Below are 13885 nucleotides of genomic sequence, written 5' to 3'. Positions count from 1 at the left end.
CAATACTTGCTAAAAGACTTGTAACACGTGTATCCTCAAATGCCAGGGATACATGCAGTTTCCTTTATTTCTTCTTGATTGTACTGGAATTTCTAAGGTTGCAAAATAATTAGCCTCCTCTGAAATCGCCTTAAGCTCCTGCCACACAAAATGACAGCTTTTTCCCTCTCCTTTCTCTGTGTGTGTGTGTGTGTGTGTGTGTGTGTGTGTGTGTGTGTGTGTGTTACACGATGGGTGTTTGGAGTAGTAATGGAAGAGGAGGCCATAGAGATACTAGGGAAAGTAGAAGGACAAATACATGACTGTAGAGAAAATGAAGGAGGGTTTCGTTCTTCCAAACTTACCTGGATTTCATGACTGTTCTTGCTTTAAAAAAGATATTTCCTAGAGTTTATCCTTTTCGTGTTATCTCAGGCATTTTGGTCGGGCTGGCCCAGCAGCTCTGAGTGTTGACCTTTAAATAGCCATATGTCTTTGGTCTGTACATTTGAGAACATCTCTAGTATGTGGTATATTTGGGGTACTTACATATATTAAGTGAGCATTCTGAACCAGAAATTTAAACCAAACCAAACACAGATACCTTTACATGGAGCATGGACCTTTCATGAAGCGTAAACAAAACAATAGGAATTAAAAAAAACTGAGACATGAGCTGTCTCATAAAATAGACAAAATCTGTTTACATTTTAAACTTCAATATAAACTTAAAGAATACATAAATGTGCTTCTGTTATTAACTAAAAGCCCTCTGAAAACCCAAAATCTATTTTGAATTTTCTTTTAAGGCTTTGCTCGAATATTTGGATACCCTGTAGGCATCATTGGAAACAATGGAGTTCTGTTTTCTGAATCTGCAAAAAAGGCAAGTACTATTAAAAATGCATTAAGATTTTCTGTTTTAAGTTCACATAGTTAATTGTGAAGGACATGTAAAAAATTACAATCTATTGCATGAACGCCTTAGAGTTTTAACTAGGTAACTTAGCGAGCAGAGCATGCTGTGTGCTTCTGCATGGGTCTTAGTCTTAGATGTGGTTTCTGTGATGGTTTCTGTCGACATGGCATAAGGAGCGATCTGCAGCACTATTAAAAAGTCAAATACAGAAAAAAAAAGTCAAATACAGGTGTTTTAGGAAGCTTCCTGTGAATGCTTGACATACAGTGGCTGTTTGTAAGTGTTCTGAGAAGGTAGGGAGTGTTTTTGTCCTGTAAGTGTCTCGTTCTTGAGGCTCTCTGTGCTGGAGAGAGTCAGCTGTGCTGTGCAGGTGGTTCTGAGATGTGATCTCCTAATTCTCTTCCATCCTTTCATTGTTTATTTTTACTTTTTGGGAATGGGAAGGTAGTAGGTCTTTGTTAGTGGAGTTCTAACTTCAAAAGAGGAATTCTCTAGTCCCTTTGAGCTTAGTATGGATTTCACATGAATCTTCTCAGATTCATCTAAAGTTATATAAATGTAACTCATGCATTTGGTTAAATATTATTTTAAGGACAAAATGGTTTTTCCTTTTTAATAAGCAAAGCAATGCCCCTTGCTGATAGAGGTAACAAGCCAAGACAATTAGCTCTTTCTTTTTGTTTTTTTGGGGGAGGGGGCTTGGGGGGCTTTTTGAGATAAGGTCTTCCTGTAGCCCCAGCTGGCCTGCAACTCACTATGTAGTCTAGGCTGGCCTTGAACTCAGAGAGATCTACCTGCCTATGCCTCCGAGCACTGGGACTAAAGGTGTGCGCCACCACGCCAGCCAATTAACTCTTTCTTATACTAATTGAGAACAAATTTGTCTTCAAAGAAATGTTTTATCAATAAAACAGATTTCTGTATTCTATTATCCAGTCCCTCAACTCAGTTATAGAATGAAATTAAGAAAGTCAAAATATAGAGAATGAAAATCAGCTGAGTATGTAGTTTACATCTAGCACTTGGGAGACTGAGTTAGCAAGACAGTGAGTTCAAGACCAGCCTGAGCTGTGTGGAGAGATTGTGCTCCCCCACCAATAAATTACCCATAATCATATTTAATACTTTTTAAGCAATTTGTTTCTCTAGCTTTTTTCTTAATACCAAAATTGGGCTTTGAGATGGTGGTTAAGAGAGTATACTGCTCTTGCAGAGGACTTGGGTTCAGTTCCCAGCACCCAAATGGTGGCTCACAACCATCTGTAACTCCAGTTCCAAAGTCTTTGACAATCCCTTCTGCACACACATGCACACACTTACACATAAAAATTACTTTGCTCTATGCAGAGGTTTTGTCATTTTCATTTAATAGTATTTCCCAAAGTATTGGATATTCCTGAGACAGCAGCTTAAAGAGTGTGTGTGTGTGTGTGTGTGTGTGTGTGTGTGTGTGTGTGTGTGTGTGTAGTATATCTCACTAGAGGAAATGTCAGACTGGAGCCAGACAAAACACCTGATTTGTCTGTCAGCTTGGCACAAGTAAATCCAGGAGGAGTTATCTTTGGCCCCAGTCTGACATTTCATTTATTGCAATAAGCCCCAAAGGTCTATGTGATTTCCTCATTCCTGTAAACATAGTCATTCTGAAGCTGAGCAGTTACTTTGCAATTTTGTGCTTGCCAGGGCCTTCCTAGCACAGGTAAAGGAATTACAAAAGCAATAAAACATAAGGAGATGGTTAATAAAAGTTCATTGTGCACATAATCTTTAAGAGATAGGGAGAGAATAGTTACATTTTTGGGTTACAGTTTCCTAACCTCAAGGCTAGAAGTCTCTAACATTCACTTAATCTAAAAATTCCATTTATTTGGGTTGTGTTGGTAAGAAAGCTGTATATTTTAGCATAGTCTTGAGGTATGAAGGAATTTCAAATGGTCACTGAAATGTAAGCATCTTCTTTAATACCCTAGAGGGTTTATAGTCTACCTTTTCTAAAGTGGAGAACTAGAAAATGAGAGCAGATTTCTCCAACTCTTGTTGATACAGTTCTTTCTTTTCTGTTACTTGAATTCACTTGCTGTTGGGAATGCAGGAATTACAACTTCATCCCTGACACAGCAGTTGGCTTACAGCCACAGGTAGCTATGCAAAGAAAGTAAAGTGCAGACCTACAGTCACGTGTGTCCTGTTGGTGATGGGCTGCATGGAGATGTTACTGTGAATGGAAGGTCAGATTAGCCAGGCAAGGGTGTTTTTGCTTTGATCTCACAGCAATCTGTCTGCCTCTGCCTCCCGAGTGTTGGGATTAAAGGTGTGCGTCACCATGCCTAGCTGATATGTTCTTTCTTATCTTTGACTCTTACAGTTTTGGTAGAATGTTTGATGATCATGGAGTTCATTCATTTCTTTAAAAAACAGATTTTCTGAAATGTTGTGTTCACAGGGTGCTCACTTTGTCCAGTTATGCTGCCAAAGAAATATTCCCCTGCTGTTCCTTCAGAACATTACTGGTGAGAAAATAGCTTAATTTGCTTGTGTACATTTATTTCAGAACTGCGTGCTGCCTCTTGTGGCACATGTGTTAATGCAGAAAGTTTACTTTATGAATGTTGGATGTTTGGAGATTATATGTATGTTCTAAGGAAAGCAGTTTGTGAATTTTGTATATTACAGACTTTCAAATGACTTCTCTTGACTCTTACCATTCCCAGGGAGCAGCAGGCTGCTTACAGTCTCATCACTGCCAGAAAAGGTTTTTTAACCAGTTTCCTTGTTCCCATAGGATTCCAAGTACATGCTGTAATCATCTCCTAACCTTTCAGTGTACAACTAATTGTATATGAAGTAATATCTATCAATCATCTGTTTATTTTTGGTGTGTATATGTGTTTGCATGTGTGTGGGTACATGTTGGTTGACTTTGGGTATCACTCCTCAGAAATTGTCACCTTGTTTTGTTTTTGTTTTGTCTTTTTGAAACAGGGTCTCCTTGTAGCCCTGGCTGGCCAGGAACCCCCTATGTAGACCAGGCTGGCCTTTAACTCCCAGAGATCTGCCTGCCTCTGCCTACTGAGTGCTGGGATTAAAGGTGTGCCCCACCACACCTGGCCCACCTTAGTTTTTGAGACACAGTTTCCCTGGCATCTGGAGCTTATCAGGCCAAACTAGCTGACTAGAGAACCCCAAAGACCCTCCTGCCTCTGCCTCCCCAGTGCTGGGAGTACAAGTGCAGACCATAACACCTGGCTTTTTGTGTGGGTGCCGGGGATTGAACTCAGGCCCCCATGCTTGTGCAGTAAGGATTTACTGAATGAGCCATCTCCCCAGTAATATCTTTTGAAATGTGCTTTTGCACAGCCTGAACTGAAGTCTGGGGCTTTGCGTTTTGATCCCAAAAGATGGTATTACCTATGAGCAGAGTGAGCTATCATTACTTTGAAGGCAGATCATCTGCAGAGATGGAGCAAAGGTGGTAGGGTAAGAGCTTGAAGAGAACTGATACTTATGGTATCTATGATAGAATGTTCTGGGGAGTCAGGATGCACTGGTCAAAACAGAACTGAGTTGATCTGAGGCCTGGCTGAGAAGGGTGGCTGGAGTAGCAGACTGCCCAGCAAAGATGAGGAGCCCTGCTATGGTTCCTGTGGTGATCCTAGCAAGGTCAGATCCTCCCTCAGGGTTATTGGCCTGAATGGGATGTTGCGTGTTGGAGATTTGCCATCTAGGAATAGAGTCAGTCAGGCAAGCAAGTCTACACACATGGCTCGAAAGAATTGTCTTCCCTGGGGCCTCAGGTGGAAGACATGCTGAAGCGTGACTTGATCTTTCTCAAATGAAGAGAATCCCCTGTTCAGCTGCAGAGCTATAGAGCACTTTCCACAGAGCTGGAGCTCAAAGTGGAAGGGTGCTATAATTATAAAAAAAATACCTCTCTTTTTAAGGCACCTTTTAAAAAATGGAAACAACTCAAATTTGTTGAGAATGTAGATATTTTATAAACATTTTCATGCTTGATGAAAATATAATCATTTTTTTTTTTTTTGTCTTTTTTGAGACAGGGTCTCCTTGTAGCCCCAGCTGTCCTGGAACTCACTATGTAGACCAGGCTGGCCTCGAACTCACAAAGATCTGCCTGCCTCTGCCTCCCAAGTTGCTGGGATTAAAGGTGTGCACCACCACGCCCGGCCTAATATAATCATCTTTTAAACTAAAAATATTACCACTGTGGGCTAAAGAGATGGCTCAGCAATTAATAGTGCATACTACTCTTGCAGAGGACCCAATTCAATTCCTAGCACCCACATCAGGTGGCCTACAACTGCCTGTAACTCCAGCTTGAGGGGGAATCTGACATCTCTGTCTGTGGGCACCTGCACATACCCACACACAGATACACACACATATACATATTTTTTTCTATAATCACTCTTTTAAAAAAAAAATTTAGTGAATTTTGTACAATATATTTAGGTCCCCTCCTGTATCTACACCCACCCCCCGCCTTACTAACACCCCACCAAATTTCCTGTACTCTAATATATATATATATAAATATATAAAATCAGGGTTGTGTGCCCAAATTCCCTTTGGTGTGGGTTCGTCCACTGGAGCCTGGTCAATCTATTAAGAGTCTCACCCTTAAACAAGACTGAATCTCCACTTCCCAGCAGCCATCAATTGCCAATAGTTTAATTGGGGTTGGGGTTTCTTACCCACTTCTCCATGTCTATGCTGGAATTTTGCCTGACTTGAGTTTACATGGAACCAGTTTAAAACATTTTTTTTTAAACCTTGCTATTGAGTCCCTGGCAGGGAATCAGCATCCCCATGAAACATTCATCTAAATTTCATCAATGTTTTAAACAGTGCTACAGGAAGAACAATCGCTACTTTAAACCAGGTCAGTGGATACAGAAGCCCCTGTCTGGCCTACCACAGTACCTTTCCCTAAGCTGGCTATGTCACAAACTTTTGTTGTCAAGCCTCTGCTTTGAGATGCTTTCTGGAGACAAATATTTCCTTAAAAATCTGTGTGCATAGAAATGAACAATATTAAGGACATTTGAAAACTGAAGGGAGAAAAACTTGTTTTTACCTTTAAAAAATTTTATCTTTTATGTGTATGAGTGGTTTGCCTGCATGTATGTAAATGTACCACATGCGTGCAATGCCTGCAGAGGCAGAAGTGGGCATCAGATCCCTGGAATTGGAGTTATGGGTGGTTGTTAGCTACCATGTGGGTACTGGGAACTGAACCCGGATCCTTTGTAAGAGTAGTCAGTGCTCTTAACCACTAAGCCATCTCTCCAGCTCCTTATTTCACCTTTTAAATATTTTATTTTTTAAATTTTATATGTATGAATGTATTGCCTGAATGTGTGTAAGTGCATGCGCGTAAGTGCACCCGTGTCACACAGTGCTCATGGAGATTAGAAGATGGTGTCCAATTCCTTTGAAATGGAGTTACAGACCTCTGTTAACTGCCATGTGGGTGCTAGGAACCAAACCAGGTCCTCTATAAGAGTAGCCAGTGCTCTTAACCACCAAGTCATCTCCACCCCTTATGTTACCTTTTAAAGCACACTTTTGGGTATATATTTACTATGTGAATATTTTGTTTGAGTAAGAGGCTTTGTAGTAAAGTTAGTTCAAGCCAGGACCTGAAAGGACTTGACAGGATCTTAGTAGAATTGACTTCTGTTAATCCCATCACCCATGGCTGTGTTTCTGTTTTCTCCCCTAGGATTTATGGTTGGTAGAGACTATGAAGCTGAAGGGATTGCCAAGGATGGTGCCAAGATGGTGGCCACTGTAGCCTGTGCCAAAGTGCCCAAGATAACTGTCATCATTGGGGGATCATACGGGGCTGGAAACTACGGGATGTGTGGCAGAGCGTATAGGTGGGTGATTGTCACAATTTTCTCTGGAAGAAAGAAATGTGTTTCAGTTATAATTACAAATGGTCAGTGTAAAGCCAGTGGCACATGCCTGCAATCCTGGCACTCAACAGGTGGAGGCAGGAGAATCAGAAGTTCAAGGCCAGTTTGGGCTACATGAAACCCTGTTTCAAAAACAAAAAAAGCAAAGCAAAATGGAAGTAAATTACCCATTCATTTCTGGTTTGGGATATAAAATGGCATTCACCATAGTTGAACATTTATATCCTAGTCTGAAGTGGTGGTAGGCCTTTCCCATCATGCCCGGTTGTGTTAATTAACTTGACCATTCTGTTCTTGTCTCTCAGCCCGAGATTTCTCTACATGTGGCCAAATGCTCGTATCTCAGTGATGGGAGGAGAGCAGGCAGCTACTGTGTTAGCCACAGTAACAAGGGATCAAAAAGCACGGGAGGGGAAACAGGTAAGTGACTTTTTTTTCCATCTGGGTTTGACCATCACCAGCAAAGCCCTGGAGCCCAGCAGCAGAGTGCCAGGCTCCCTCTGTGTGCACCAGGAAGCTGTCAGGGGTGCTGACGAAAGCTAGTTCAACAGTCGGGGCTTATGCACACATTTAAAAATCTGTCTTTCTTAAAGCCATTTCAGTTGAGATGCCTTGTGGTTATTTACATATTTTCAAAACCTCTTCTCCCTCTCCTCCACTCCCCTCCCTTCCACTCCTCTTTTATCCCCTGCCTTCCTCCCCATGCTAGTCAAGCTCTCTACCACTGAGTTATACCTGCAGCCCCAGATATCCCTGTGTGTGCTGACACTCATTTTCAGTTAGTGGGATTTAAGGAAATCTGATTTATTTCTTTGACCAAAAGCAGAAAAATTTTGTTTTCTTCATTTTACTTTTAAATTGTTGTTAAGTGTCCTTTGAGTGGGAGGATTGTCACCTACTGAGAATTGAAAAGCATTAGTATTCTGTGAAAATAAAATAAGGAAAATGGAAAGAAAGGACAGTGGAAACTTGAAAGGCAAATTAGCAAGTGGCTGCTCTTAAATGGGCTGTTTGTGTCTCTGTTAAAGATTCTTCAGAAACTTGGTATGAATTTTTATTAGATATATCTCTTAACAGCATCATGTAAGCACATTTCCTAAAACGTTGGCTGCGTGTTCCTGAATTAGCTAGGTGCACCATTGTCTCATCGGAGGAGAGATAAGTGGAGGTGGCCTGGGTGACATGGGCTTTGCTTTGCCAGCAGGGATTGTCTGGTCTACTGTGGGGGCTGAGTCTCTGGGATGGTACAAAGCCAGAGAGGTGCCTTCTGTCCCCCTGGATGCAGCCACTCATGCCTCTTATCTGTCATTGTCTTCATGTCTCTGTGTGTGCATGCACACATTGTGTGTGAACGTGGGTGTAATGTGGAGGTCAGAGGACACCTTCTGGTGTTGGTCCTCACCTTTCACATTGTTTGAGACAGGGTCTGTGTATGCTCTGTTGTTTTCATTAGGCTAGCTGGTCTGTGGGCTTCCAGGGAGCCTTGTCTCCACTTCCCATCTCCCCATGGAGGTGTTTGGATTATAGACACTGCTGCTACATCCAACTTTTACGTGGGTCCTGGGGATTTGACCTCAAGTCTTCACAATTGCACAGCAAGCACTTTTACCCACTGAGCCATCTCCCTAGTCCATCTCATTGCTTTACCAGGAAGCAAACACTCTGCAGACTTACACTGAGCTTTTTAGATTTGCTTTAGTATCAACTAATATCAAAGCAAAATGGTAGCTTTGCTTTGTGCGAGTCTAGGTGGAAGAGGGCCAAGGGCAGGTTGGTAGTGTAGTTGGTGGGGTGGGATATGGAAGTCTACCTGATATTTTGAAGACGCATTTGAACTCTTTGAAGCACAAGTAATCCCTTGTTAAATAATAGTTTTTCAATTAATTTGATATAATGTAGATATTTGAATCATCCCCTTTTATGTATTAAAGTGTAGTGTGTCAGTAGTTCTCCCTCCCGAGTCTTGACCTAAACACTAAAGTGTGTATGTAAGAGAAGGTAAGATTTACCTGGAATGAGTCATTTGTTTGTAGAGTTATATATTATTTATTTATTTTGGTACTAGAAATTGAATCCAGGACCTCCCAAATGCTGGGAAAGTACTCTACCACTGAGCTACATCCCCAGCTCTAGAATGTTTTTAAGTTGAAAAACAAGTTCCATAAATTTTTACATCTGAATTATAACTTGGTCTTTATAGAACAGATAAGAACGTCATTAAATTTCTAATGAGAGTAAAATATCTCTCAGTTATGTGGGAAATTGACTGAAGATGTTATTCAAGGTGTGGTTGACATTTTACCAGTTTATGTTTTTAAATTTTTGGTTATTTGGAATAAAAAGATCACACTTTTTAACCAGAGAGTGCTAAATATAATGTAGCTTTTTTGTTATGTGCTATGACTCATGTGCGTTATTGTTCCCTGCTAGAATAACAGTGTTGTGTGATACAGCTAGTTTTGGCCTTGCATTTTAAGGTCTTAGGCTGTTACTTCTGATGACACTTCACCTGTGTTCTAGACAAGGGCATGTGTCTTAAAGCATTACTTGCAATCCATATATAACGGTGCACATGTTAGTTGTACCATAGTTGTTCATCGAGCATGTCTTATGAGGTCACCAAGATGGAGTCAGTTGTTCCAGTTAAGCTGGCTTGCTGTCTTGTTTCTTTCAGTTCTCCAGTGCTGAAGAGGCAGCTTTGAAAGAGCCCATCATTAAGAGGTTCGAAGAGGAAGGAAACCCTTACTACTCCAGTGCTAGGTGAGAACAGAGCTCTTCTCTCACACACCGAGGGGGCTCTTGGTACCTAGGGCAGCGGCTTCACAGAAACCTGTGCACTTGGTATGGTTGACTTTCATTCATAGGAATCAAGAAATAATGTCTGGCAGGGCATGATGATGCACTATTTGGAAGACTGAGGCAGGAGGATCAAGGTTTGAGACTAGTCTAGTCTACATAGCAAGAGTTCATTTGGAAGACTGGGGCAGGAGGATCAAGGTCTGAGACCAGTCTAGTCTACACAGCAAGACCGTGTGTGTGTATGTGTGTGTGTGTGTACACATATACATATCTGCTGAACAAACAATTTTGTACTATGTTTTGTTTATGTTATGCTAAACTGTCACTGTCCTCCTAGGCTTCCCTGCACTGTAGTTCCATCACTTTTGCCCCATCATCCTTCCCCTAGTTGGGGCATCCAGAAACTGGTGGGGCCCTGTAGCCAGTGGTGGACCATGCCAGGAGTTAAGAATAAGAATTCTGATCTTGGGTGTTTCATTTTCAGGAACTGCTTAAATTTTTTGCTTAAACACACAGAGTCCTGTCATACCCTTCTGGTTGTTTGGTTGCTTACCATTTTTAGGCAGGAGATTGGTGGAGAACATACTGGCACTTGTTCACAAGTGTGGGGAAGGTGATTAGTCCCAGCAGGGTCCATGTGTCAGAGCTAAGTAATTACCTCCCACACCACTGCAGCTGTTGGTTGTTTGTTTTCTGTGCCACTTAATGAGGTAATAAATTCCCCTTGCCTGTCCCAGCTGGAGACCTGCTGGTGCGCTTTCAGATCATTCTCTCCAACAACTGTAATGTTCTACATCTTGAGGACAAATGTAAATCTCATGTCTTTCTTTCATTCCTTGGGCAGGTAGACCAAAAAAATTACACTTGTGTCTTCTAAAATTAGGTTATGCTTTGAATTATGTCCTTTACTGGTGAAGGCAAACTGGAGGGAGAAATTAAAAAGTTAGAATCCATGCTGGGTGTGGTGGCTCACGCCTTTAATCCCAGCACTTGGGAGGCAGAGGCAGGCTGATCTTTGTGAGTTAGAGGCCAGCCTGGTCTACATAGTGAGTTCCAGGACAGCTGGGGCTACAAGAAGACCCTGTCTCAAAAAGACAAAAAAAAGATAGAATCTATGTCAGTCATTGGAATACACCCTCTGTGGCTAGCACTGGTCTTAGCAGTAGGGTGCAGATGCATGCCTACTGATACTCAGCACCATTAGTTTGAGTTCAAATAATAGCATTTGAGATATTTGTTGTTTGGCAACAGGGTCTCATTGTAGCCCAAGTTGCCAAAAACTGTCCGAGTCTAAGAATGACCTTGAACTTCTCATCTCCCTGTTTCCATCTCTGGAATACTGGGATTATAGGCCCATTTGCCACCACGCCAGTTTTATGCAGTGTTAGGGATCTAACCCTGGATCTCTAGCTTGCTACCAACTGAACTACATACCAAGTACATTTGAGATTTAAAAAACTACTTTATTATTACTTTTTATTTTATGTGTATGAGTGTATTGCCTACATGTTTGTAAGTGCGCTTGTGTTTTGCCTGCATGTTTGTAAGTGCCTGCGGAGGTCAGAAATGGGTATCTGATCCTGTGGAACTAGAGTGACAGGTAGTTGTTAGCCAACATGTCAGTGCTGGGAACCAAATCTGAGTCCTCTGTAAGAGCAGCCAGTGCTCTTAACCACTGAGCTGCCTCTCCAGCCTCACATTTGAGATTTTTTTAAAAGCCTGTTTGTTTCCACATCAATTATGTTTCTAAGGTATATTATATTGTGGTAGGTTGGTTCATTTACTTAACAACAAAATACTTGATAATCTTTTATTTGAGCAACAAAGATGTACTTCATTTTGCCATTATACAAAAAGACTTATATAGTAATAATAGCTAGTAGAGGCAGAGAAGCAGTAGAAAATCCAGAAGTGTTTATTATAAGCCCACTGAATTGACAGGTTTTCACTGGGGATTTTGACTGAAATGCTCAAGAACAGTTCAAATATTTCAACTTTAGAAAATAGGGATTCTTATGTGAGCCATGAACTTATTTTTCTCTTTTTAAAAATTTTATTATTTTTATTTTATGTATATGAGTATATTGCCTGCATGTGTGTAAGTGCACCCATGCCATACAGTGCCCACAGAGGTCAGAAGAAGGCATCAGATGCCCTGGAACTGGAGTTATGGATGGTTGTTAGGCACTATGTGGGTGCTAGGAATCAAACCTGGGTCTCCGCAAGAGCAGTCAGTGCTCTCAACTGCTGAGCCAGGTCTCCAGCACCCATGAACTTGTTTTTCATGTCTGGCTAAGACGAATCATCTTGGGAAAGATTGCATCCTTCATTATTTTCATAGTAACATTAATATTCATTCATGGATTATATTCTGCATTAGTGCACATGGCCAGAAATATCTTTGGAAACAAATGTTGAAAGACAAGGACGTTTCTCTATTAACGTGTAGGTGTTTAACCCTACTGTTGAAACAGTTGTTGACCTGGAGATAACAATCTTCTCTTGAAGATGAAAAGCTTTTCAAGCTGGTTTAGGGTGCTGTTCTTGGGTTTGGCAAATCCTATCTTTACAGTAATTCCCTGGCTTGCTTAGGCGTGAACGTGGCAGCAGATAGTTTTGGGCGAGTCTTCTGTTACTGGAACCTCTGTTTTGTTTCCTGTGTTGCTTTTCCTTTTGCAGTACTGAGAATCAAACCCAAGACCACACATGTAAGGCAAGTGCTTTACTGCTGAGTCCCAGCCCTGGCCCTCCCAGTGTTTCCTTACTCCTTTATGTTACATAATGTGCATATGCTCAAGTGTTTCAATCAAACTTTCCCAGGCATTGATTGACCCTTTTCCCTGGACAGTCTTTAATGGCGGTCATTAATCAGCTCCTCCCTCAAGGCGCACAGAGATTCTACAACCAGAGCCTCAAGAGGGATAATCAATCCACCTCTTCACAGATTCCAAGCATAGCCTTCTGTTTATTGACCATTGATAACTTGAGTCCCTATGATGAATGTTTTATGAGCAAAGATTTGATTCCTGTCTGCTGATGTGAAAATGGTTTAAAAATTGATGGGGCGTGTAAGTGCTAGAGTCAGTTTGTGTAAAAAAGGTAAAACCATCACTCACTAATAGCTCTTAAAAAGTGGAATTTCTCATTTGGGTAAAGTGGTTCATGCCTATAATCCCAGCACTTGGGAGGCTGAAGCAAGAGGATCCCCATAAGTTTGGGGTTAGCTTGGGCCACAGAATAAGACCTGTCTCATAAAATCAAAAGTAAGCAAGCAAACGAGAAAAACAAGAAAGTGATATTGCTTATTCATTTTGAATAATATACCTTTTTCAGTAAAGTCACTGGGTTGAGATTATATGGGACACTCTGTGTTAAAAATAGAAGCATATTAATTTGACCAGTACATTTTTGTGAGTAAAAATGGAACTGTCAAGGTTTTTCTGAAATAAGTAAAGCAGGATCACTTTGAGGATTCATGTAAGTAGTTCCTAAAGCCTGAAGCTCTGTGTGAGGGGTCTGGTGGGCTAGGGTTGAGAACCGTGATGTTCTTTTATCTTTTTTTTTAAACACTCTTGAACATGGCTTCTTGTGGGAGACTCCAGGACACAGGTACTAGTAGTAGCTCTCTGTACTGTGTGAGGAAATCCTCGTAGCACTTCCAAGCGTGGTGTGGATAGATGGTGACTTGATGGTAAATTCAGAGTAACCACTTTTCATTCTTTTCACAGGCTGTGGGATGATGGGATTATTGATCCCGTAGACACCAGACTGGTCCTGGGTCTCAGCATCAGTGCAGCCCTCAACGCACCCATCCAGAAGACTGACTTTGGCATCTTGAGGATGTAACTGGATATAAAACATATTACGCATATACCAAAAATTAACGTGTAGTACCAGCCTTAAAACTTTAGACTGTTGCCAGGCATGGTGGTGCATGCCTTTAATCCCAGCACTCGGGAGGCAGAGGCAGGTGGATCTCTGTGAGTTTAAGGCCAGCCTGGTCTACATAGTGAGTTCCAAGACAGCTGGGACTACAGGGAGACCCTGTCTCAAAAAGAGAAAAAAAATAAAAATAAAAAAAGGATACCTAACTGAAAAGTAACTATTTATGCTTCTACCCATAACAAATGTTGTTTTCATGCTAAATCTGGAAGCTTTTCTTCACACTGAATGGTCTAAAGCATAAACTTATAGTAGTTGTGATTGTCTGTACTGGCCTTGCACCAGACTGGTTTAGCAGAAAGTCAAT

The 13885-nt window shown here is 41.3% G+C and overlaps 1 protein-coding gene across 1 annotated transcript in view; it reads left to right on the top strand.

The window, feature by feature from the left end:
• Positions 1 to 13550, top strand: part of Mccc2 (methylcrotonoyl-CoA carboxylase 2) — an 82440-nt gene extending 68890 nt beyond the window's left edge. Inside the window, exons 12-17 of the mRNA XM_008838481.3 lie at positions 789 to 865; positions 3342 to 3408; positions 6642 to 6798; positions 7143 to 7257; positions 9512 to 9597; positions 13365 to 13550. Coding sequence (XP_008836703.1) covers positions 789 to 865; positions 3342 to 3408; positions 6642 to 6798; positions 7143 to 7257; positions 9512 to 9597; positions 13365 to 13482 — 620 coding nt within the window. The 3' untranslated portion in view covers positions 13483 to 13550. The remainder of the gene's footprint in view (positions 1 to 788; positions 866 to 3341; positions 3409 to 6641; positions 6799 to 7142; positions 7258 to 9511; positions 9598 to 13364) is intronic.
• The last annotated feature ends 335 nt before the right edge of the window (positions 13551 to 13885 follow it).

The sequence above is a fragment of the Nannospalax galili genome, unplaced genomic scaffold, assembly GCF_000622305.1.
Source record: "Nannospalax galili isolate Female #2095 unplaced genomic scaffold, S.galili_v1.0 scaffold898, whole genome shotgun sequence".
NCBI lineage: Eukaryota > Metazoa > Chordata > Mammalia > Rodentia > Spalacidae > Nannospalax > Nannospalax galili.
This window is presented reverse-complemented; position numbering and strand designations above follow the sequence as displayed.